At 41.8% G+C, this 24,001-nt stretch overlaps 1 protein-coding gene across 12 annotated transcripts in view; it reads left to right on the forward strand.

The window, feature by feature from the left end:
- Window positions 1–22,864, forward strand: part of FAM114A1 (family with sequence similarity 114 member A1) — a 76,002-nt gene extending 53,138 nt beyond the window's left edge. For 8 of the 12 annotated variants that reach the window (XM_024246144.3, XM_063723793.1, XM_024246145.3 and 5 more), the window contains 6 exons: window positions 5,830–5,921; window positions 8,051–8,212; window positions 9,285–9,424; window positions 12,796–12,868; window positions 18,074–18,127; window positions 20,578–22,864. In XM_024246144.3, coding sequence (XP_024101912.1) covers window positions 5,830–5,921; window positions 8,051–8,212; window positions 9,285–9,424; window positions 12,796–12,868; window positions 18,074–18,127; window positions 20,578–20,679 — 623 coding nt within the window. In that variant the 3' untranslated portion in view covers window positions 20,680–22,864. The remainder of the gene's footprint in view (window positions 1–5,829; window positions 5,922–8,050; window positions 8,213–9,284; window positions 9,425–12,795; window positions 12,869–18,073; window positions 18,128–20,577) is intronic. The other 4 variants (XM_063723795.1, XM_063723796.1, XM_063723798.1 and 1 more) reach the window with 1 other exon arrangement.
- The last annotated feature ends 1,137 nt before the right edge of the window (window positions 22,865–24,001 follow it).

A 24,001-nucleotide genomic window follows, 5' to 3' on the forward strand; every position in this document is an offset into this window, starting at 1 on the left:
CCTCATGATCCGCCTGCCTTGGCCTCCCAAAGTGCTGGGATTACAGGCATGAGCCACCTTGCCCGGCCTATGCTGCCACTTATAATTCTTATCTGCATGTGTAAGTTATTTAGTGTGATTAATGTTGATGGTGGGCAAATCTTTCCCTGAATTTTTTTGTATATTTTTCTTAATACTTTTAATTTATAGGTGTAAGAGTTCAGGTATATTTGCAGGTGTCCTACGCTCTACCTAAAAAGTTCAGTTCTGATAAAGATTGTACCATTTTCTGACAGTGCACCAGGGCATGCTACGTCAGGTTGGCAACCACACTTCCCAATAATCTTCCACCCAGATGATAACTTGACCCCAAGGAGATTAGAACTTATTTTATGAGAAGCAAGGCTTCCTTAAGAGGGGAAAACTTATTCTCAGGGTTGGGTATGGTTAATGATTCCTTTAGATTTGTCCATTTGGGAGCAGAAGAGAGTAAAACATTTGCTATGTACATGAAGAGTGATTTATTACTGATGTCATAACCACCGCCCCACAGTTGTTTTGTGTAGGTTACACTGAAAGGTCAGACAACCTCAGAAACAGGTCTGGCTTCTCCTAGGACCTTTGGAAGGGTCCCATTTGAAACATTTTCACCACTTTCTTGCTATATGGCCTTAAACAAGTTATATAACCTTTCTGAAATGCAGTATCTTCACTTGTAAAATGGAGACAATGATATATCTGTGTGTGTGTGTGTGTGTGTGTGTATAGATATCAGGTTCAAGAGCTGTTGTAAGGGTCATATTAGATAATATATCTAAAAACATATATTACAGTGCCTGGCACTCAGAACTGCTCAAAAATGTTAGCTGTGCTTATTACTTAAAGTGCTAACACAGTGCCAGGAAAAAGTAAAGGTGCAATAAAGTATAACTTTCATGTATTATTATGCTCGTTGTTATTACCCGGCATGCAAAGTAATGAGAATGTGCATTCTTAAATCGCTGGCAATGTTTTGTGCCCAGACGTGCTACATTCCTTTAATCAAAGCTCTGACACAAGAGCTCAAATGCTTGAGCCTTGATGTTCAGGGCAAAATTATTCTAAGCATTCAGAAACCGTCATTTAGACACCCTTTCCCTCTTTAGCTCCACACACTGACCTTACATGCCTTCAGCTTAATGAGATTTATGCTCATTGCATCAAAATAAAAGAATCAATTATACTGAAGCATAGAAAGAGGCCGTATCAGAGACAGTTAGGAATCATGTTTTTGAGCATTAGTATGTTCCTCCCAGAGTCACAAAGGATGACAGCCTTGTCTTTGTTTTTCTAATGAAGAAACTGAAACACTAGCTGTCAAAGGTCATGTAGCTTGCCTTGTGGACCCAGGATGAACTAATAGATGCCCCTTTCCCAGACTAGCAATCACCAAAAAGAATCAAACTATTTCTCTTCAAGAGCCGTGATGTCTGAGGTAGAGCTTGGTCCTATTAAGGGTGTCATTTAGAAAGGACAAAAAGAGAATCCCAGATTCCCCCCGACATCAAGGAGATATTGTTGCCAATGCAATTAAAGAAGTATTGCATCCCCAACTGGTGCTATTCCTTGGAGGGGAAACTGAATTTCAACTTAAATAGAAAATGTTGCTGTAAGTGATGTGTTCTAGTCTTAGTGTAGACCTTCAGTAAATTCAGTTTCTTTAAATACACATTCACATATACACATAGAAAAACCTGAAGTGCTGAACAGCATGCTTTAGCGATGGTAGGTTTGCCTTGCCTTAATTGACAAAACCCTGTTATCTCCCATAATATATCAATTTTCCCAAGAGGGCATCTCCAGATTTTCAAAACACTCTTAATGTTAATTAACTTAATTTAATAAATAAATGTCCTTCAGAAACTTAATGAAGAACTGGGAGAAAAGAATAGACGTTGTCATTAAATCAATCCAATTATCGAGTGTCACAACTCCAGAAAGGTTCGGGGATTACGCAAAAGCTGTCATAAGGAATCTTTGCAGTGGGGGAAATCCAGGAGCAATCCAGCAGAAAATCTAGGAGCAAAATTCTGGAAGAAAACCGAGCATTTTCATCCATTTTTTTCCTTGTGAGCATTACGTTCCTAAAAGCCTCCTAACAACTAAATAATTTATTTGGTACTCTCAGAAAATGTAATAAACTATCATTTTTTAGATGAATTTAATATCAGTCTCCTCTGCATTTAATAATGTTAGCTAATGATTTGCATGTTTGTTTTTCCAGCAGAGTGTAATTTTATCACACTGCCATAGATCCCTTAATGTGATTTACCATGGCTGAGAAGAGATTTTAAAAGGCCATTTTCTATTCTTATTGCTCCGGTGAAGATCTTCTCGGCCATGTGTACAGACCAAGAGTTGTAGTAATAGGTATTGTTTGTTGCAATATTTATTATCATCTGTTTTTATCAACCTCCATTTTTCTCTATGATTTTTTTTTTCCAAAATAGTCTCTAAAAGTTGCTGGTGTATGTTTTAGAGAATTAATACACCTTTAAAAGCTGGAGCTCTACAAAGGGCTTGTATCTTAATTTAATGTTGATTCCTCCCAAATACTTTTAATCTCTCTATGTTTGTATCAGTGTAGCACATCATTTGTTTACATAAAACTTCGTGTTTACAAAACACTTTCACGTTTGTTGCAGTATTTGGTCCTTCTAACAGCTGTAAAGAGGAGATGAGTGGGTTTTATTGTCCTCAGTTTTCAGAGGAGGCAGTGGAAGCTGAGGAAGCTCTGTGACTGGCCCCAGGCCACAGAACCACCACATACAGAAGCTGGGTAGAACCCATGCCTTCCAAGTCCCAGCCCAGAGCTCTCTGTGCTCCGCAACACTGCCTCATACAGAGTGAGGGGCAGGCAGTTTGGGAAGGAGACCTTGTCGATGCTGCCCAGGTGTGCCCAGCCCCTCTCACTGTCCCTCCCTGGGGAAGACTAGACCAAGACCTCTGCCCAGCAGAGAGAATCTCAGCTTCTGATGGAATCAATCTAGCTCTCTAGCTCTGTCTGTCTGTCTCTCTCTCCTTTTTTTTTTTTTTTTTTTTTTCCCCCAGATAGAGTCTCATTCTTTTGGCCAGGCTGGAGTACAGTGGTGCAGTCTCAGCTCACTTCAACCTCCACCCTCCCGGGTTCAAGTGATTCTCCTGCCTCAGCCTCCCAAGTAGCTGGGATTACAGGCATGTGCCACCACACCTGGCAAATTTTTGTACTTTTAGTAAAGATGGGGTTTCACCATGTTGGCCAGGCTGGTCTCTATCTCCTGACCTCGAGTGATCCAACCACGTCGGCCTCCTAAAGTGCTGGGATTACAGGCGTTAGCCACTGTGCCAGGCCCTCTCTATCTATCTCTGAGACTGTCTCTCTGTCTGTGAGACTGTCTTGCCCTCCAGCTCTCCCTTTGTGTGATTAATGCATTCTCATTCTTGAAGGTTCTGTTCAGGCATCACCTCCTCCAGGAACCCTGCTTCACACCACTCTGAGAACTGGATTATATGCTGCAAAAGCCCCCTTAGAGCACTTACCTCTTTGGGTTAAAATGATTTGCTTGTTGTGGCGTCGTTATGAGCAAAGACAGCCGTTTCTGCCTCCTCCCTGCACGCACCCGCCTCACTCTGCTGCAGCCACGCTGACGCCCTTGCTGCTCCCATGGACGAACCGGGCATACTCCCTCCTGGACTGTACTCTTGCTGCGCTGCTGCTGGAAGCCTCTTCCCCATGACCTCTTGTAGCTGGCTCATTGCTCTCCTCCTCTAGCACATTACTCAAATGTCACCTTCTTAGTTAGCTTCCCTCCTGTCTTAGTCCCTTCAGGTTGCTATATCAAAATACCATAGACTATGTGGCTTATAAACAACAGAAATCTATTTCTCACAGTTTTGGAGACTGTAAAGTCGAAGCTCAAAGTGCTGGCAGATTCTGTGTCTAATGAGGGCTCCTGATCTCTGGTTCACAGATGGTGCCTTCTAGCTGTGTCCTTACATGGTGGAAGGGACCAGCTAGCTCCCTGGGGCCTCTTTTATTAGGACACTAATCCTGTTCATGGGGGGCTCCCCACTTCATGATCTAATCACACCCCCAAAGCCTCACCTCCTATTATCATCACATTGGCATTAGGTTTCAAAATATTAATCTGGAGAGTACAGGGGCATTCAGACCACAGCACCTCCTATTTAAAACTCCTAAACCCCAGCTAGCCCTGTTTATACTTCTCCATAAAACATATCCCTTGACGTTGTTGTTATTTACTTATCTGTTTTGTTTTGCTTTGTTTTTTGAGACAGAGTCTTGCTCTATCACCCAGGCTAGAGTGCAGTGGCACGATCTCAGCTCACTGCAGCCTCTGCCTCCCAGGTTTAGGTGATTCTCCTGCCTCAGCCTCCCGAGTAGCTGGGATTACAGGCGCCCACCTCCGTGCCTGGCTAATTTTTGTATTTTTAGTAGAGACAGGGTTTCACCATCTTGGCCAGGCTGGTCTGAAACTCCTGACCTCATGATCCACCCACCTCGGCCTCCCAAAGTGCTGGGATTACAGGCGTGAGCCACCGTGCCAGGACTACTTATCTGTTTTCATTATTGATCTGTTTCCCTCATGAGAATATATGAGTTATAGGTAATAATAAGTGGATCTAAGCCAAATGTTTTGAATAAATACCTACAAGCTACGCCAGGCTATCTTCATGGGCTGCAGATCAACCATTTTGTCCATAAAACGGAAAATAGCATCTCCAGACAAGGGCTGGATGCAGTGTTTCTCACATGGCTTAGTCCCCTCTTCAAGGCTCTGCCTTCCCCCACTGGCATAAACCACAGTATTTTCTTCTTAGAGAGTTCTGAGATCATGTAGTCAGGTGAGATAAATGATGCTTTTATTCTCCCCCACACTGGTAATAAATCCATGTGGAATCCATTCTTTGGCACCTTTCAGAACTGTTAAAAATGGCATGGCCTTGGAGATACTTTAAAAGAGAAAAATAAGATTGTAACCTTTAACAATCTCTTTATTGCCCACAATGATCCTAATTTTTTTATTTTATGATATATGATATTTTAATATGTATACTATCTGTTATGTATATTAATATATCATATTATATATTAGGTAATATATTAATAAATTATTCTGCAAATATTCATTTTGGCACCTATGATATGTGAGGTAGTGTGTTAGATGCTCTAGGATTCAAGAGTGAGCAGAAGAAATACTGTCTCTGTCCCTCAGTAGCTTCCAGGGTGAAAGGAAGACAGATCATTAAGAAATATTGTAGGAGCAGCCACACATCCTAGGGAACCTTGGGAAATTTCTCCAGAGAGATGGTTGAGACTAATTTGGTTTATTCAGCACTGTGGCTCTGTGGACATAAAAGGGCACCTGGGTATCATTAGGGTTGCAATGCTAAGCATAACAATATCAAAGTCATAAATATGATGTTGTCCCAGGTCCCTTAGGCCTGAGAAGGGTCATGCCTTTGTTCATCCCAGTCTTTCTTTCAGCAAATAGCTGCTGACCACCTATAGCTGTGAACAAGACAAGTGAGGTCCCTCCCTGACCTCTTGTTGCCTTTGGGTTGGCCTGGGAGTGTCCCTGCTGGAGCTGCCAAACAGCAAGACTTCAGCGGCCCTGCACCCGGATGCATCTGCTGCCTCACTGCCATGCTCATGAATGGAAGACATTCATCTTTGCCCGGCGGCTGGCGGGCAGGCTGCTGCAACCTCCATTTAGTCTACCCCAACTGCAGGCTGTAATGTTGGGGGAGCTGCCACATCCTGAAGGATGAAAAATAAATCATGCTTCTTCTGTCGTGTTCTATTTCTAGGCTTAGAAGAAAAGGGAGAAGAATTTGCTCGCATGCTTACAGAGCTTCTCTTTGAATTACATGTGGCGGCCACACCTGACAAACTCAATAAGGTCAGCACTGTCTGATTTATAGTTTCTGGTTTTAAAAAAAAAAAAAAAGTGCAGGGGAGAGTCTCTGTTGTAAAGTTCCAGAGATGCACCTGAAATGGAAAACCCCCAAATCTTATATGGCATAGTGCCAGAAGAGGAGTTCGAGGTCAGTAATTAAGATTTAAGGAGGGGCTGGGCACAGTGGCTCACGCCTGTAATCCCAGCACTTTGGGAGGCTGAGGCACGTGGATCACCTGAGGTCAGGAGTTTGAGACCAGCGTGGCCAACATGGTGAAACCCCGTCTCTACTAAAATACAAAAATTAGCTGAGTGTGGCGGCGCATGCCTGTAATCCCAGCTACTTGGGAGACTGAGGCAAGAGAATTGCTTGAACCCAGGAGGCCAAGGTTGCAGTGAGCTGAGATTGTGCCACAGCACTCCAGCCTAGGTGACAGAGTGAGACTCTGTCTCAAATTTTAAAAAAAGGAAAAAAACGAAAAGATTTGAGGAGGTAACCTAATGGAATGTGGTGGTGGAGAACATGCTAGACTGTGTTATGAGATCTGCATTTTAGTTGTAATTTTACTAGTAATTACCTTGTGAGCTTGAATAAGTCACTTAGCTTTTCATGGCAAAATAGAATGTTATGTCGGAGCAGTAGTTATCATCAGGTTAGGGCAGGGAAAAAGGGTGCGGAATCACCAAGAGGCTTTTTTCAAATTTCACCCCCGCCCGCCTTCTAAAGAAACATGCCAGAATTAGGTAGAGAGAGGCACGTCAGCCAGGTAAACCCCACAGTTCCTCCCACCTGGAGCACAGGGGCTTCATCATGTCTAAGACCATTCCAGCTTTAGCAATCTGGGTTCCTCTAATAATACCACAGTGTGTTTTGCAAGTTAGCACAAGGTCTTGCTGTGAAGTTTCTGTAGAGGCCGTGATCATTAATTACTTAAAACTGCGTGATGTTTTTCCATTCTCTCTCTCTCTCTCTCTCTTTCTTTCTTTCTTCTTTTTAGCAAGCAGTAGTTTACATAGGTACTCACTTATCCAGCTGGGTGAGGAAAAGGGCAGAATGAGGAGGTGAGATGAGTAATTTCTTTATCTCTGATAGGGGTCACTGATTCTGGCAGGTCAGTGACTTGAACACAGTGGGAAATTGCCTCATTCATCTCCGTGCAGCACCTGCCACCGCTCAGAGGTGGTGGCTCTGAGATTCCACTGGCTTATTTGCTTAGGGTTAAATCTTTGTCTGTAATAGAGGACACAATGGGGACAGTTTCGTTGGGTTTTCTCTCCTGAGATCTTCTTGCTGTTAACTTACCATTCAACACTCTGATATTTTTAACTTTGGCGTGTAAGATTTAAGGTGGGAAGTAAGTTTAGTGTAAGCTCCAAAACAACTTTTACTTAAGCAAACAGCTTAAACTGTAATGATAAAATTGGAGTGAGTCTGCCCCTTCATTCTAAATTCAGGGAATAACAGGCAGGGGAGGAGGTTTCTGATTGTTTAATTTAGCCATGATTTTGCAGGGCACAGAGTGCGTAAACTGCACTCATGTGAAATTAAACTAGACACAGAGCAGCACCAGACCTTTCCAGCAGCGCTTCTCTCCTCCCCCTTGAGGGTGGAAGACCTGTCATGAATCAGGAAACGCAGAGCCCTTCTTCACCTTCCCAGCATGATACATTATTAGGTTCACGAAACATGAAGAGCTTCCTGAGATATATCAGATGAGGACATTTGCTGTAGCCGCGGCCCCATGGCTCAATTTCTCACATGTATTTTTTAAAATACTATTATTCTTTTATAAATGGTGATGAAAAGTGAAAAATATACTATAGATTTCTCAGTGTGACTGTCATTTTTATTCTTATCTGAATATCATTTTTAAATGCTTTTTAAAGAGTCCTCAGGCCTGCATTGTTCTTTCCATACCTTCTGTTCTGTCCCTCTTTTCTACTTTATATTTACCAGAAAGCAACAACAAGGTTATCTTTTTAGGGGGTTGAAAAATTGCCCCGTCATCCCCCAAACATACAGAGATCCATTCTTGAAGGCTTAGAGACACTTGATTCTAGTCTTGGGGTTGGAATGGCTTAGTTTCCATATTTGCACCATAAAAGGATTGTTTGGTTGGGGACCTCTGTAGGCCATGAAGAGAGCTCATGACTGGGTGGAAGAGGATCAAACTGTGGTGTCAGTAGATGTGGCAAAAGTGTCCGAAGAAGAAACAAAGAAGGAAGAAAAGGAAGAGAAATCTCAAGACCCTCAAGAAGACAAAAAGGAGGAAAAGAGAACTAAGACCATAGAGGTATATTTATGCTAGATTGTCTACTTACAAGGTAATAAGAGTGTGTTCATTTTATTAGCAGCTTAATTTTAATTGAGGAGAGGCCATTTCTTTTTCATTTGTTTCATATTATAGAAATATAAGTAGGAATGCAATAAACACTGAAATTTCTCTATGCCAAGATAATTCATTGTTTAACACAGATTTTGTCACTTTTCTCCATAGCTTTACAATTATAGTTTAAAGGGACAAAAATCTTTAGGAACATAGTTGATTTACCTTTATAGTAGAATTTCATCTTATATGCAAATGTGTTACTATAAAATGTCTTTATGCCCCATAACTAATGAGGTAATTGAAGCCTTTAAAAAAATTCACTGCCATAGCTTTTATTCTGTAATTTAATAAATTTATGTGTGCATAATTTATATCCTGCCTATGTTCAATAAAGGAATTTGTAGTAACTTCATCTCACACTGACTTTTAATTTTAAAGAAAGTAACTTTTTGGCCGGGCACGGTGACTCGTGCCTGTAATCCCAGCACTTTGGGAGGCCAAGGCAGGTGGATCACCTGAGGTCAGGAGTTTGAGACCAGCCTGGCCAACATGGTGAAACCCCGTCTCTACTAAAAATACAAAATAATAATAATAATAATAATAATAATTAGCAGGGCGTGGTGGCGTGTGCCTGTACTCTCAGCTACTTGGGAGGCTGAGGTGTGAGAATTGCTTAAACCCGGGAGGTGGAGGTTGCAGTGATTAGATCACTGTAAGGAAAAATATCCATTGAGCTCTGTTCATTCAGGCGGCCTTCCACACACCTTCTTTAGCACCTGCCTGTTTTGTACCCAGCATTGCTGTAAGCACTGGGGATGCAGCTGTGAACAGACTTGCCACATCCCTGGGGGCCTTACAGCCCTTCCTGACAACATTACACTTAAAGTCTTAGATATGCTCGTAATCGTCAGGTTAACTATTTCGTGTTATATTTGGGGTATTTTTGAGAGAATTATATCACCTCTAATGTCACAGCATTTTTTTAAAAAAGCATCTGCTCAGTAAAAAATTTCTTGCTTGTGTTTATTCATTTCAGGAAGTATACATGTTGTCCATTGAGAGTCTGGCAGAGGTAACAGCACGCTGTATTGAGCAGCTTCATAAAGTAGCAGAATTAATTCTTCATGGACAAGAAGAGGAAAAACCAGCTCAGGACCAAGCAAAAGTTCTAATAAAGTAAATAAATGTTACTTTAAATTCTTACTTTCCCAGTTTTATATATAGGTACCATTCTGATACACACATACACACCCACACCCTCTAAGCCACTAAAAGATTCAGATTACTTTTTGTTTGTTTTTTGTTTTTTGTTTTGTTGAGATGGAATCTTGCTCTGTCACCCAGACTGGAGTGCAATGGCATGATCATGACTCACTGCAGCCCCAAACTCCTGGGCTCACCTGACCCCTCCCGCCTCAGTCTCCCCAGGAGTTGGGACCACAGGTGCATGCCACCACATCCAGCTAATTTTTTAATTAATTGCAGAGACCAGGCCTGGCTGTGTTGCCCAGGCTGGTCTCAAACTCCTGAGCTCAAGCAATCCTCCTGCCTCAGCCTCCTAAATTGCTATGATTACAGGCATGAGCTACCATACCTGGCCAAAGATTCAAATTTCAAGTCAACCAATTCTATTGTTCTATGGTCATCTTAAGAAATAAGGATTTTTTTCTTTTTTTTTTGGAGACAGAGTCTCGCTCTGTCACCAGGTTGGAGTACAGTGCTACAATCTCAACTCACTGCAACCTCTGCCTCCCAGTTTCAAGCGATTCTCCTGCCTCAGCCTCTCGAGTAGCTGGGATTACAGGCACGCACCACCACATCCAGCTAATTTTTGTATTTTTAGTAGAGACGGGTTTTCACCATGTTGGCCAGGATGGTCTCCATCTCTTGACTTTGTGATCTGCCCGCCTTGGCCTCCCAAAGTGCTAGGATTACAGTCGTGAGCCACCACGCCCAGCCAGAAATAAGGATTTCTTTAACAAATGCATTATGTTAGCAAGAAGAAGACTTAACTAGCCATTCTAGGAATTATTTATGAAGAGATTTAAGGGAAAACACACTAAATCATTGCATGAGGCATGGAAGTGCTTATTTAATAGATCAAAGTCTTAGAAGTAAAACCTTTTGAGGGTAATTACATTTTCAACATATATATGAATAGAGAAAGGACACTTTAATGTAACTTCTAGCTAGATTCACAGAATAAGCAAATACACTCCACTGCTCCTGGGGACTTATACCAGGTCTCCATGTTCTGAACTCCGGTGATGATGGTCACTAATATTAACCAGTTCCCTGTGGGTTGTATGTGTGCACATATGTGTTGTCCTATATCATGTTCTTCAATAAACAATAGCTATTATCATTAGTTTATTAAATAAAATTAAAATATATATGTAACATATATGAATATGCAATCTAGTGAATATACACGAAAATAGTTGATATGGAGCATTCATGAAAATAGTTGATATGGAACTGAAAAATAAGCCTTTAACTTTTATACACATGACTGTATACTGTGATGTGGAAAATTAACATAGGCCTAAGTACCCTCATGTTATTAGACAGACACAGGAGCCAAAATAGAACCCCTGAAAATATCCAGGGATGGACACACACAGGTCTCAGCACACCCAGTTTGCTAGCCAACTAGTCTTTGCTTATTACTGCTTTGCCATTTTTGGTTGGGGAGTAAGTTTTTAGTGGAAAGATCTTCCAAAAAGTCAGCATTAGTGTCTTTGTACTGGCGGCATTTTTCCTCACTTGTAAAGATCTGTCATCTAGTCTGGATTTCCATATCTAAGAATATAAAAATCAAAGTTATTATGAGAACCACAGAATCCCCGCCTTAATATTCCTAGAAAGAATATGCACTTGCCTAAACATTTAGAAGGAAGAGGAAAGGACAAAGTCAGGGAAGTTGAAAATGCTGAGGGCAATCTGTAGGTACTGGTTTATCTTTGCAGTACTAATTGGAAAGAAAAGGGCCAAAGTTCAGAAGCCCCTAGGTATGGAAAATGACCTTACTCTTTGCTCCTTTCTGATTCCCAGCCCTGATTGTCCTGACCTTACCAAGCTGCACCCAGTCCCTGCCTTGTCTGTACAATAAGTGCGTCCCCACCCACCTGCCCAACAACATAGACTGAATGGCTCTGGGATATCTCCTGGCTTTACTCTTGACCCTTTCTGCAGACAAGTTTTGGATGGATGGGTGGGTGGGTGGATGGATGGATGGATGGATGAATGGGTGGATATAGCTCATAAAACCTGTATATATTAGATAAGGCCTCTTTTATCAAAGCAAAACTTACCTCTACCGACCTCACTAGATATTTTAACATATAAGATTCTTAAGTTGGGGTTATCGTTTTTCCCATAGCATTTTAATCACTATTCATGAGTGCTGTATGCACTAACTGATGGAAAAATATCAGACATTACCTACATTATTAGATAATCAGATTGTTTTCAGTTTTTGTCATCATCCATAGTGTTAGGATAAATGTTGTTTTCATTAAATATTTGTGTGTATCTTGCATTATTTTCTTGGGATAAAGTTCTAGAAGTGGAATGCCTAGCATAAACTCGGAATTTTGATGTCAGTATTAAAAACATATTCTACATATTCTACAGGATCTTTATTTTGAAGCATATAATAAGAACATGATCAAACTATCCAGAGACACCTGAGCTTGAATCCCTCCTCTCCTGCATGTCCTAAAAAGGTTACCTAATTTTCTTACTTTTTTTTTTTTTTTTTTGAGATGGAGTTTTGCTCTTGTTGCCCAGGCTGGAGTGCAAATGGCGTGATCTCGGCTCACTGCAACCTCCACCTCCTGGCTTCAAGTGATTTTCCTGCCTCAGCCTCCCAAGTAGCTGAGATTACAGGCACCTGCCACCATGCCCAGATAATTTTTTGGTATTTTTGGTAGAGACAGGGTTTCACTATGCTGGTCAGACTGGTCTTGAACTCCTGACCTCCGGTGATCTACCCACCTCGGCCTCCCAAAGTGCTGAGATTACAGACGTGAGCCACTGTGCCACCTAACTTTCTTAAATGTCCAATTTTCCATCTATATAAAATGGAAATAATAATATAACCCATAAGGTCACTCTGAGGATTAAATATGATTAGGCACACAAAAGTGCTTAACATAGTGCCTCAGTGAATGTTCATGATTATTTTGAAATGACCAAAAAGCTGGAAACCAGCCATCTGGCCAGAGTGTATACCTCTACACATGTGGAGCTCAAGCCTGGTATTTTCCTGCACATGGTTTTGATTCATAAAAGAGGTCAAGTGAGTTGGATGATTATTCTTTAATTAAGCATGGAAAGAAAACCAGGATTAGATTAAACTGTGATTGCGAATCATGGAAGATGATTAAGAAAAACCGTCTGACTGCACATTTCTGTAGAGCATCTTCAGGCGTGTGTGGCATTCTTTTAAACATCATACTGAATTAGTATCAGAAATGGTCATGACAGTTAAATTATTTTACCTTACTGAAAACATCCAAGCCTTTTTTTTTTTCTTCTTTCAGATTAACTACTGCAATGTGCAATGAAGTGGCCTCCTTATCAAAGAAGTTTACGAATTCTTTAACCACTGTTGGGGTAAGATTACAGTCTTGATTTTTTTTCACCTTTTTTAAGGGAAGTATGTCTGTGAGGGGCTGTGAGGAAATGTGGAGATGCAGCGCCTTCTTTAGTAGCTCCATAAAACTGAATCTATGCCATGATGTAAGCTAAAGTCAGGCCAAGAGCAACTTCTCTAAGGACAGGCAGCTTAGGACTCTCCCGACTGGGTTCTAGCCTTGAATCTAGCCTTGAATCCATTTCAGTCTTACAAGATGTTGGGTGAGTGAGTTTTCAAACTTCTGTGGGCCTCATTTTCTTTGGGTTTTTTTTGGTTTGTTTGTTTTTTGGTTTTTGGTTTTTTGTTTTTTTTTTTTTTTGAGACAGAGTTTTGCTCTGGTGCCCAGGCTGGCGTGCAGTGACACGATCTCCGCTCACTGCAAGTTCCGCCTCCCGGGCTCACGCCATTCTCCTGCCTCAGCCTCCCAAGTAGCTGGGACTACAGGTGCCTGCCACCACACCCAGCTAATTTTTTTGTATTTTTAGTAGAGACGGGGTTTCACCGTGTTAGCCAGGATGGTCTCGATCTCCTGACCTCGTGATCCGCCCGCCTCGGCCCAGCAAAGTGCTGGGATTACAGGCATGGGCCACCATGCCCGGCCTGTTTGTTTTTTTTTTAAAGAAGTGTCAGATGAAAGTTCCTTCTATTACTTAATATCTGTGATACATGTAATTCAGAATCTCTGTTAAAATTATTAATTTTGAATATTCTCATTCACTGTTGCCCTCAGAGCCTACTTTATAAGCCATGCAAGATAAGAGTTTTCTTTTTCTTTTTCTTTTTTTTTTTTTTGAGACTGAGTCTTGCCCTGTCGCCCAGCCTGGAGTGCAGTGGCACAATCTCGGCTCACCGCAGTCTCCACCTCCTGTGTTGAAGCGATTCTCCTGCCTCAGCCTACAAAATAGCTGGGATTACAGGCACACGCCACCACGCCCAGCTAATTTTTGTATTTTTAGTAGAGACGGGGTTCACCATGTAGGCCAGGCTGGACTTAAACTCCTGACCTAGTGATCCACCGGCCTCGGCCTCCCAAACTGCTGATTACAGGCATAAGCCACCGCGCCCGGCAGAGATAAGAGTTTTCTTTGCTTCATTGTCGCACTTGACTTTAACCAAAAGAAAAAAATGTTACTGATTGGCTCAAGTGCTTCTATTCTCAGGGTAACAAGTCTGAAAGGCTCAGCATTGACTTGGAGGTGTGGCCTCTGGTTATTTTCTTTGGAAATCAGTCATGTTATATAGCTTCACCTCAGTGGGCCCAGAGAAAAGTGGAAAATGTTGCCTTTCACCTTCCTGTTTTTTCCCTTTAAAACCCTGGATGCAAAGTCTAATGATGTTCTCCATGAGAAACAGCAGGTTTACTTCCTATTCTAATCAGGTTGTTTTCTTGGTTTCAAGTATATTAGTTTCCTAGGGCTGCTCTAACAAAGTACCATAAACTGGGTTATTTTCTCGTGGTTCTGGAGGCTAGACATCTGAAAGCAAGATGGTATCAGGGTCTTGATCTCTCCAAAGCCTCTAGGATTCTTCCTTGCTTCTTCCATCTTCTGGTAGCCCCAGGTGTTCCTTGGCTTGTGGCTGCAAAACTCCAGTCTCTCTCTGTGTCTTGACATGGCTGCTTTCTCCCTGTGCCTCCACATCACCTTCCCTCCATGTGTGTCTGTGTCCAGATTTCCCTCTGCTTATAAGGACACCAGGCCTATTGGGTTACAGCATGACCAATATGACCTCATCCTAACTTATCACACCAGCAACAACCCTATCTCCAAATAAGGTCACAGTCTGACGTGCTGGGGGTTAGGACTTCAATATGTCTTTTTGCAGGGGACACAATTCAAACCATCAGGAAGCAACAGAAACACATTCTAAAAAATTTAGACAGAAAGGAGGCTTTATGAAAGGCAGTGGGGGAAATGAACCGCTGTGGGGACCCAGCACCAGAGCTCATGCACACTCTTTTTTTTGATTTTTGAAACTGTGTCTCGCTCTGTCGCCCAGGCTGGAGTGCAGTGGAGCGATCTCAGCTCACTGCAGCGTCCGCCTCCCAAGTTCAAGCAATTCTCATGCCTCAGCCTCCTGAGTAGCTGGGATTACAGGCATGGGCCACCACTCCCAGCTAATTTTTTTGTATTTTTAGTACAGACACGGTTTCACCATGTTGGCCAGGCTGGTCTCAAACTCCTGACCTCAGGTGCTCCACCTGCCTCGGCCTCCCAAAGTGCTGGGATTACAGGTGTGAGCCACTGTGACCGACCTACACATACTTTCTCTAATGTGCTGCTATTAATGTGACTCAAGTGACAGCAGTTCCTAACCCTGTGTCTTTCCATTCAAATTCCTGGTTCCTGGGTAAAAAGTTTTGAATAGCTCACCAGCACGGGTCACATGTCCTTCTTGGCTTCACTCAGCAGCAACTGGGGACAGTGTCTCATTGTGCAGACCTGCAGACCTACCTGACTTCTGGGGCATGCCCCCTCCTCTTCCTCAGGCCAAGGGCATTTCCCAAAAGATGAGAAATAACCATGGACCTGGCTATCACCCAAAAAGACACCTGTCCCCCACACTTATGTCAGTGACTCTGTGAATAAAGGGTGAGCTACGCACCGCCTATTCATTCTCCTGTCAAGAAATCTGACCTGCTTCTCCTATTTTGTAAAACGGCACCTTTTATGTTTGTCTAATTTCAGGCCTTCAGCAATAGAGCTTCACTGTATACAAGCAGAATGACAAGGGAGGTGAAAGCTCATTGATATGATAGGCTGGAAAAATGCATTTGCACCCTCAGTGTGGTCCAAGTTACCTGATGTCCATGGACTTTGATATAAACACTAGGCTTGCAGAGAGGTGTGAGGTCTTAATCAAGATGGAATAGCCTTGGTGATGCCGGTTCCTAAGGCTCTATTGCACCCTCTTGTCACCCTTTTCACAGTTTACTAGTTGAGGAAACTGAGGCCCGGAGGGGTGAATTGATTCACTCAAGCCTCTTGGTAGATCTCCTAATTCCCAGTTTGTTATCCACCAGATACATCAGATAGATACCAACTCTTTGGTTCTCTGTGTTTGTTTAGGCTTGAGAGTGTGAATGTCTGTGTGCATGTTTGTGTGTATTATATTTTGCATAATATGTGTTAAATATTAATTTACCTACTAGTATTCATGGTATTGCTTTCCATTCCTTCTGCATATTGTATCCCAGCACAGTGCTTCTCAAACTTAAGGTGCACATGGATCAATTGGAGATGTTGTTAAAATGAAGATTCTTATTCAGTAGGTCTGGGATGAGGCTGAGATTCTGTATTTCTAGTAAGCAGTCAGGTGATGACAATGTTCCTGATCCATGGCCCATATTTTATGTAGCAAGGCTGTAGCAGATGGCTGTGCACTTGAACTTTTCTATATATTTATATGTACACACACACGTACAAGTGTTTGCATGAACAAAATCGGGACCACACGGGTTATCATTATGGGGAAGAAAAACCTGAATCTAAAATAGAATTTAGAAAGACTTTATCTCACCACAACAATACCTCTGATCTTGTGCTGTGATGAGTCATTTACATCAAGTCAGTGTTTCTGTTCTCCAAAGCAGCCATTATTCATAACTTGAAGTTAATGAGTGTGTATTGCTCTCTAGACTCTATTTAAATTGCTTGCACACCTCATTGATTCTGAAAACCAATGTCATCTTATTGCCCTCATTTGATTATATTTTAGAGATTTATTGATAATCAAATAAACATGAAAGCAAATACCATAATGGATTTTCTGGTTACTTACTAAAATGACTGGGTTTTTAAAGAGGTTTCTCCCAAGGCTCCATCATGATTTCCCCAGGAAGACATTACTTCACCCTCAGTAGAGTAACGTCAATGAAAGTGGGCTGCTCTGGGAAGATATATTTAATTTATGTATCTTTGTTTACTCTGAACTCTTCCAGGTACTGTAAGAGAAGCTGACTTATTAAGATTGCCTCCTCTCTCTCTCCAATCCCTTTAATGGTTTATGGTCTAAGAGTAGATTGAACTCTTAGATAGAGAAGACTATTGATTGATAGACGGATAGCATAAGCAAAGATAATGATACCAACTCTGCCTTTCACTTTCATTTTTTGTTGTTGTTGTTGTTAGACGGAGTCTCACTCTGTCACCCAGGTTGGAGTGCAATGGTGTGATCTCGGCTCACTGCAACCACTACCTCCTGGGTTCAAGCAATTCTCCTGCCTCAGCCTCCTGAGTAGCTGGGATTACAGGCACTTACCACCATGCCCAGCTAATTTTTTTGTATTTTTAGTAGAGACAGGGTTTCGCCATGTTGGCCAGGCTGGTCTCAAACACCTGACCTCAGGTGATCCACCCACCTCGGCCTCTCAAAGTGCTTGGACTGCAGGCTTGAGCCACAACACCTGGCCTGCCTTTCATTTTTTGAGCCCCTGCTTTATACCAGGCACTGTACTCTGTGCTTTATATATATTTGCATTTTTCAAATGTGGATCTGCAGACCTGTTTTCAAGTTATATTTAAGAACGTCTTAATTTTGCTGCTCTTCTAGAAGGTGGCCTATAACCAAGTTCCTATGTTTGCATTTAAAAGAAGAAGAAGAAAAAAAAAGCAGTAGACCAGGGCTTAGACTAGGTTAGGTGAGTGAGGGACTTAACTCACCTGCAAAATGGAAGGGGGCCCAAAAAGGAAACAGAAAAAAACCTCAGGAATCTAGATAGATATTTTAGTGAAATATATTTTAAAATAAAAGTGCCAAAATATTATGATCATCAAAATATCAAAATTTTAAGTAAAGACAGCATCCACTGTGCCTACACAACTCAACCTCCCTCCCTTCACTCTTATCCCAGACCTGCTATAAAATTTACATAGTGAAAAAGGTCTCAGTTTCAATTTCTAGCTATGTGACCTTAAACAAGTTACTCAACCTTTCTGATCCCTATTCTCTCCTCTTTAAATTGGGGTTATCATGATAACTGCCTACCTCCTAGGATTTCTGTTGCAATTAAATGAGACTAAAAAGGTGCAGGAGGTATGAAGCCTGGTCTGTAGGAAGCATTCTGCTTCCCCTCCTCTTCCTCTGCAAGAGATCCCTCAACAAAGCCAGTGTATTACATTTTACGTGGCAAGCCTTGTAGTATGAGCACCTAATCTGTCAATTTCATACTTCTGATTCCACAGAGCAACAAGAAGGCCGAGGTCCTTAACCCCATGATCAGTAGTGTATTGTTAGAGGTAAGTGGCCTCTGGAGAGAAAGTGCTTCTGAACCAAAGTAAATGTTAGAACTACTTTTTTTTTTTTTTTTTTTTTTTTTTTGCCTTTCTCCCCCACGGCAAATGTTATTGCAATTCTGGATCTCATCATCAAGTCTTTTTTGAGTAAATTTGTGTAGCTCAACCAGCTGTAAACCCTCTGATGAAGCAACAATACCTAATTTTCAAGAATTCCTGATTATAAAAAGAAATGCTAAGCTTGCACGTTATTTCTGTCACTGTTTTCTCCAGCAGAAGCAGATTTCTGCTGCCAAATTTGACACTAGATTTAACACTATGATTATTGGCTGCAGTGAGGGGTTCTTGCTCATCGGTGATTTTCATAAAAATGGGCACTTCCTTCGATTTAGAATATCCTTTGGTTTAGCTGGGTCTAATCTCCAAGCTGGCAACAATGACAAGGAGAATGTTTAGCCTATGCCCAGTCAGTGACAAGGGGCACCATCCTCTGTGACTTCTCACTCTGTGGCCTGCCCACTCACTAGGACTTTGCAGCATCAGTTGTGTTAATATAAAGCTGCCCCAACCAACACTGCTGTGTCTTTGCCAGAAACAGTAGCCTAAGAGAGAAGAGAAGAGGTCCAGGAAGAATTCTCATTCTTGAATCATAGGCACTGTATTCTACCTGTAGAGAAAAGGTGGAAGATTGGTAGAGGAAAATCTTCTGTTAGGGGCTAAACTATAAGTAACAGCCACAGGGCACCCAGCTGAAGGCACAAGGTGTTAACAAGCTAAGTTTGAACATGGGCAATGCATATATCATAGGATTTTGCTTTCTGAAGTGGCTGTCCATTGCAAAATTTGGAAATTACAAAAGTTCAGGAGGGCTGCTGTATTAGTCCGATTTCACGCTGCTGATAAATACATACCCGAGACTGGGCAATTTACAAAAGAAAGAAATTTAATGGACTCACAATTCCACATGGCTGGGGAGGCCTCACAGTCATGGCGGTAGGTGAAAGGCACGTCTCACATGGCTGCAGACAAGAGAAGAGAGCTTGTGCAGAGAAACTCCCCTTTATAAAACCATCAGATCTCATGAGACTTACTCACTATCACGAGAATAGCATGGGAAAGACCTGCCCCCATGATTCAATTACCTCCCATCAGGTCCCTCCCACAACATGTGGAAATTGTGGGACTTAAAATTCAAGATGAGATTTGGGTGGTGACACAGCCAAACCATATCAGCTGCCTTCAGCTACCTATATATTTATATCCTTGTTTTGGGGACTTGTGCCTTACTGTTAAGGAAAACGACAAAGGTACAGAAATAACTAAGTGATGGCACTGAATATTATTGTTTAGGATGCGGCCGCACAGTGGGATGGCATCAGCCAGAAGGAATAGGAGCTGTAGGGGCAGGTCTTGGAGGGACAGACATAGCTAAGAGAAAACCCTGGCAGTCAGAGGCAGAACGTGGCACAAGAAAAATCTCTCCCCTGGCCACCCAAAAGGCATAAAATTAACTTACCGTGTCAGGTATGAGAAATATGAGGTCAAATGTTTTTTCCATTTCCCCAATAGATGTTTTCACATGTTTTAGTTACCCTAACCTTTAAATGGCCTCTCCATCCAATACTGTGTGTTAGTGCACCACAAAACAGGAATAATAATGTCAGCTATCCCAACCAAACATAAAGTACCATGCATAGGAGGATAACAGTGTTCAAGTTTGCCATGAATAACTGCCCAATAGTATCTCCAGTTAGCTTTATGTTGACCATTCTTGCTTATCTATCTATAGGGTAGGACAAACTGAGCTCCTTCATACAGTGTTTTTGTGTTATTTCAGGGCAGTAGGGTTGATCTGGGAAAGAGATAGATAAGACAGGACATACCCTGGGCCAAGAAAGTACACACACTGATGGATCTTAAAAGTCCATAGAAGTGGCTCACGCCTGTAATCCCAGCACTTTGGGAGGCTGAGGTGGGCGGATACGAGGTCAGGAGATCAAGACCATCCTGGCCAACATGGTGAAACCTTGTCTCTACTAAAATACAAACAAATTACCTGGGCATGGTGGTGCATGCCTGTAGTCCCAGCTACTCGAGAGACTGAAGCAGGGGAATCGCTTGAACCTGGGAGGCGGAAGTTGCAGTGAGCCAAGATCGTGCCTCTGCACTCCAGCCTGGTGACAGAGCAAGACTCCTTCTCAAAAAAAAAATCCATGAAAATGATTTGCCTCATTTTGAGTGAATTATTCTCTCTGTTAGTATAGATAATTGAGAGCTGGACATGCCCCATCCAAAAGCATGTGTTTACACTTGCTTTAAGCACCAATATTGCAAGATAAATACAATCCAATATCGGGGGGTGGGTTGAAGAGTGGGAACATTATCCAGTTGGAAGCATTGTCAAGGTTGAACTATGAAAATAACCCTTCAACCTCATTTTTCTCCCCTCACAGGGCTGCAACAGCACGACGTACATACAGGATGCTTTCCAGCTGCTGCTGCCTGTTCTGCAGGTCTCACATATCCAGACCAGTTGTTTGAAAGTACAGCCGTGACCTGGCCAGACTCCATCTAGTTAAAGGAAACAGCTGGCCGCCTTGCCTCAATATGTACCATTTAAGGGGATGTTCTCTGTGCACCTGGCCGCAGACATCCATTTGAGGACACTACAAGCAATTTTGCACAGACAATATTGAGAATGCAAATTTAGAGAGAGTTATCATTTCTCTCAATGTGTATAATTGTTTTTACAAACAATTGTGTTTTCTTTATGTTAATTTAAACTTACACGGCTTATATTGAAAATTTCCTTTCACCTGAAATTTATTTACAAATATTCGTGTTCATTTTCCTGGTTAAGCATGCTATATTTAGAAATTCATGGGCAGACCTTAGACTTTTTTTTAATCCTTTAAGTTTCAACCTTTAAATGTTCCATTCTTATAGTATTACTTTAAATCAATTCTAAAACTGAACTTTGTTTTGTTACATAAATGTCGCAGGCAAAAATAACACTACTTATAGATTTTACCTATTATGGTAAAAAAAGGAACATATTGTCATTCTTTTTTTTTTTTTTTTTTTGAGACAGAGTCTCACTCTGTCGCCAGGCTGGAGTGTGTTGGCGCAATCTCGGCTCACTGCAACTTCCGCCTCCTGGGTTCAAGCGATTCTCCTGCCTCAGCCTCCTGAGTAGCTGGGACTACAGGCGTGTGCCACCACGCCCAGCCACTTTTTTTTTGTATTTTTCGTAGAGACGGGGTTTCACCATGTTGGCCAGGATGGTCTCGATCTCCTGACCTCGTGATCCGCCCGCCTCGGCCTCCCAAAGTGCTAGGATTACAGGCTTGAGCCACAGCGCCCAGCCGGTCATTCATTCTTGCAACAAGCATTTACTGAGCACCTACTGTGTACTCACAGTAAAGAAACATGATCTTATCCCAGTAGAGGTAGATATTCTGAAAGAGAATAATCCTTAAACTGCTTAAAACAGGGGTCCCCACCCCCAGGCCACAGACCAGTACCAGTCCATGGCACTGGTTAGGAACCAGGCCACACAGCAGGGGGTGAGCGGTGGGTGAGTGAGCACAGCTTCATCTGTATTTACAGCTGCTCCCCATAGCTTGCATTACTGCCTAAGCTCTGCCTCCTGTCAGGTCAGCAGCAGCGTTAGAGTCTCGTGGGAGCACGAAGCCTGTTGTGAAAACTGCACATGTGAGGGATCTAGGTTGTGCACTCCTTATGAGAATCTAATGCCTGATGAATCTAATGCCTCATGATCTGAGGTTGAATAGTTTCGTGCCAAAACCATCCCCCACCCCCATCCTGCTACCCCGAGTCCGTGTAAAAATTGTCTTCCATGAAACCAGTCCCTGGCACCAGAAAGGTTGGGGACCACTGGCTTAAAATACCAATAAATTTTTGAACCTTAAAAACTTTGAAGAACAAGGTAAATTGATGTTTTATTTAATGTCCTACCCTTTAATTTGTTGCATTTTCCTATACTCTTTACACTATTTTATCCCAAACTATATATATGAGATGAAAATATACATGAAAAGGGATACTGAAGAATACTTAGTTTAAAATTAATTTCTTATGATCACGAGCACATGATGGCGTAATTACAAAGCTTGGAAGTATTCAAATAGAAAATCAAAGGTGTTTCAATACAGTAGAATCCCAGGACTGCATTTTAAAATCGCTTCACAGGTCACACTGGCTGGTGGCAAATATCATCATCGTTGCTAAAGGACAGAAAATACTGACGTGTGTTTTAAGTAACTGGTGTACTGATCCATGGGAGGCTGCACGGAAGACCCTGCAGCCAGGAGGGGTATTGTCAGTGGCTGCTTCTCCTGAGCTCTACGACTTCATTGCAGCTGCGTGTTCTATACAATACACCTGCTTCACAGCGCCGTGGACGTCCCTACAGGCACTGTCATGTGAAGCCTTGCCTAGTAGTTCTCTCCAGGGCAAACGAAGCTCACAGTTTTGCAAGGTGGAAACCTCTTATTCACATTTGCTTTGATTCCCCGATGGAGTAGACTGCCTTTGTTCCATACAGGCAAAGTAGGGATATTTTAATATCATTCTGCTTCTTAGTAGCATTTCATTTGTCTATGTACTGTATTTCATTTGTATGTCTACTGAAACATCCAAATAGAAAACATAAGAACACTTTATGTACAACCTGGAAAAAAAATCACCTGAGAAATCAATTAAAGATTTTTCCCCTTTTCTGATTGCCAGAAATGTTTTTGTTATTAAGTCTAGAGAATGATTAACTGATGAAAATGTTGCATTTACCTCATCATCAATTTTAGACTTTTTATGTGTAGAGCAGAGGAAATGATTTAGATTTACAATTTTTTCACAGCAGTTTTTTGTTGTTTTTTTTTGTTGTTGTTTTGTTTTTTGCATCAGATGGGTTTAGATGTTAAGTGGAAATGTAAAAGAGAAACAAGTGGCAGGGCTCAGTGGCTCACACCTGTAATCCCAGCACTTTGGGAGGCTGAGGTGCGTGGATTACCTGAGGTCAGGAGTTCAAGACCAGCCTGGCCGACATGGTAAAACCCCGTCTCCGCTAAAAATACAAAAAAATTAGCTGGATGTGGTGGCTCGCACCTGTAGTCCCAGCTACTCGGGAGGCTGAGGCAGGAGAATCGTTTGAGCCTGGGCAGCAGAGGTTGCAGTGAGCCAAGATGCACCACTGCACTCCAGTCTGGGCGGCAGAGGGAGATGCCATCTCAATTTAAAAAATAAAAAGAGAGAAAAAAAGAGAAACAAGTATTTTTCAAGGAACTAGAATCCCAGACTTAGACTTTAAGCCTAACTGCACCTGTGTAGTGCATGCATAGCAAAAACTTTAATGATAAAATGAAACATAAATGTTTAAAAGAATAAGAGATAATTATTCAAAAAGAAGTGGTTGGTGTCATTGGCATAGCACTTATCTTCTAATGCTGGAATGCCTAAGGTGAAGACAGGCTAAGAGATGATTCCCTGGGCCTACTTCCATAGTCTGTGAATTACATTATTTAAGAGAGAATAATCACTTAAAATAGATCCACCCTCCAGGATTTCTTATAATACTGTTTTTCACCATCACTTTTAAATAATTGCTTCTTTGCTTTGCTTTAAAATCTGGCAAAGCGCAGGATCCACATCTGTGCAAATGTCAGTCAGTTACTAAATGAATGATTTAACAGGCTTACCTTGGAAGTTTTTTATTCCTTCAATAATCCTTTACATAAATTGCGTTCATTTCATTCTATGCAATTACCCTGAACAAGCGTGCCAGTTTTTTCTTAACATCAAGTGCAAAATAAGTTCTAGTCTAAATAATGAATGTAGGCCTGTGCCTGTGCGTTATTA

The sequence above is a fragment of the Pongo abelii genome, chromosome 3 (assembly GCF_028885655.2).
Source record: "Pongo abelii isolate AG06213 chromosome 3, NHGRI_mPonAbe1-v2.0_pri, whole genome shotgun sequence".
NCBI lineage: Eukaryota > Metazoa > Chordata > Mammalia > Primates > Hominidae > Pongo > Pongo abelii.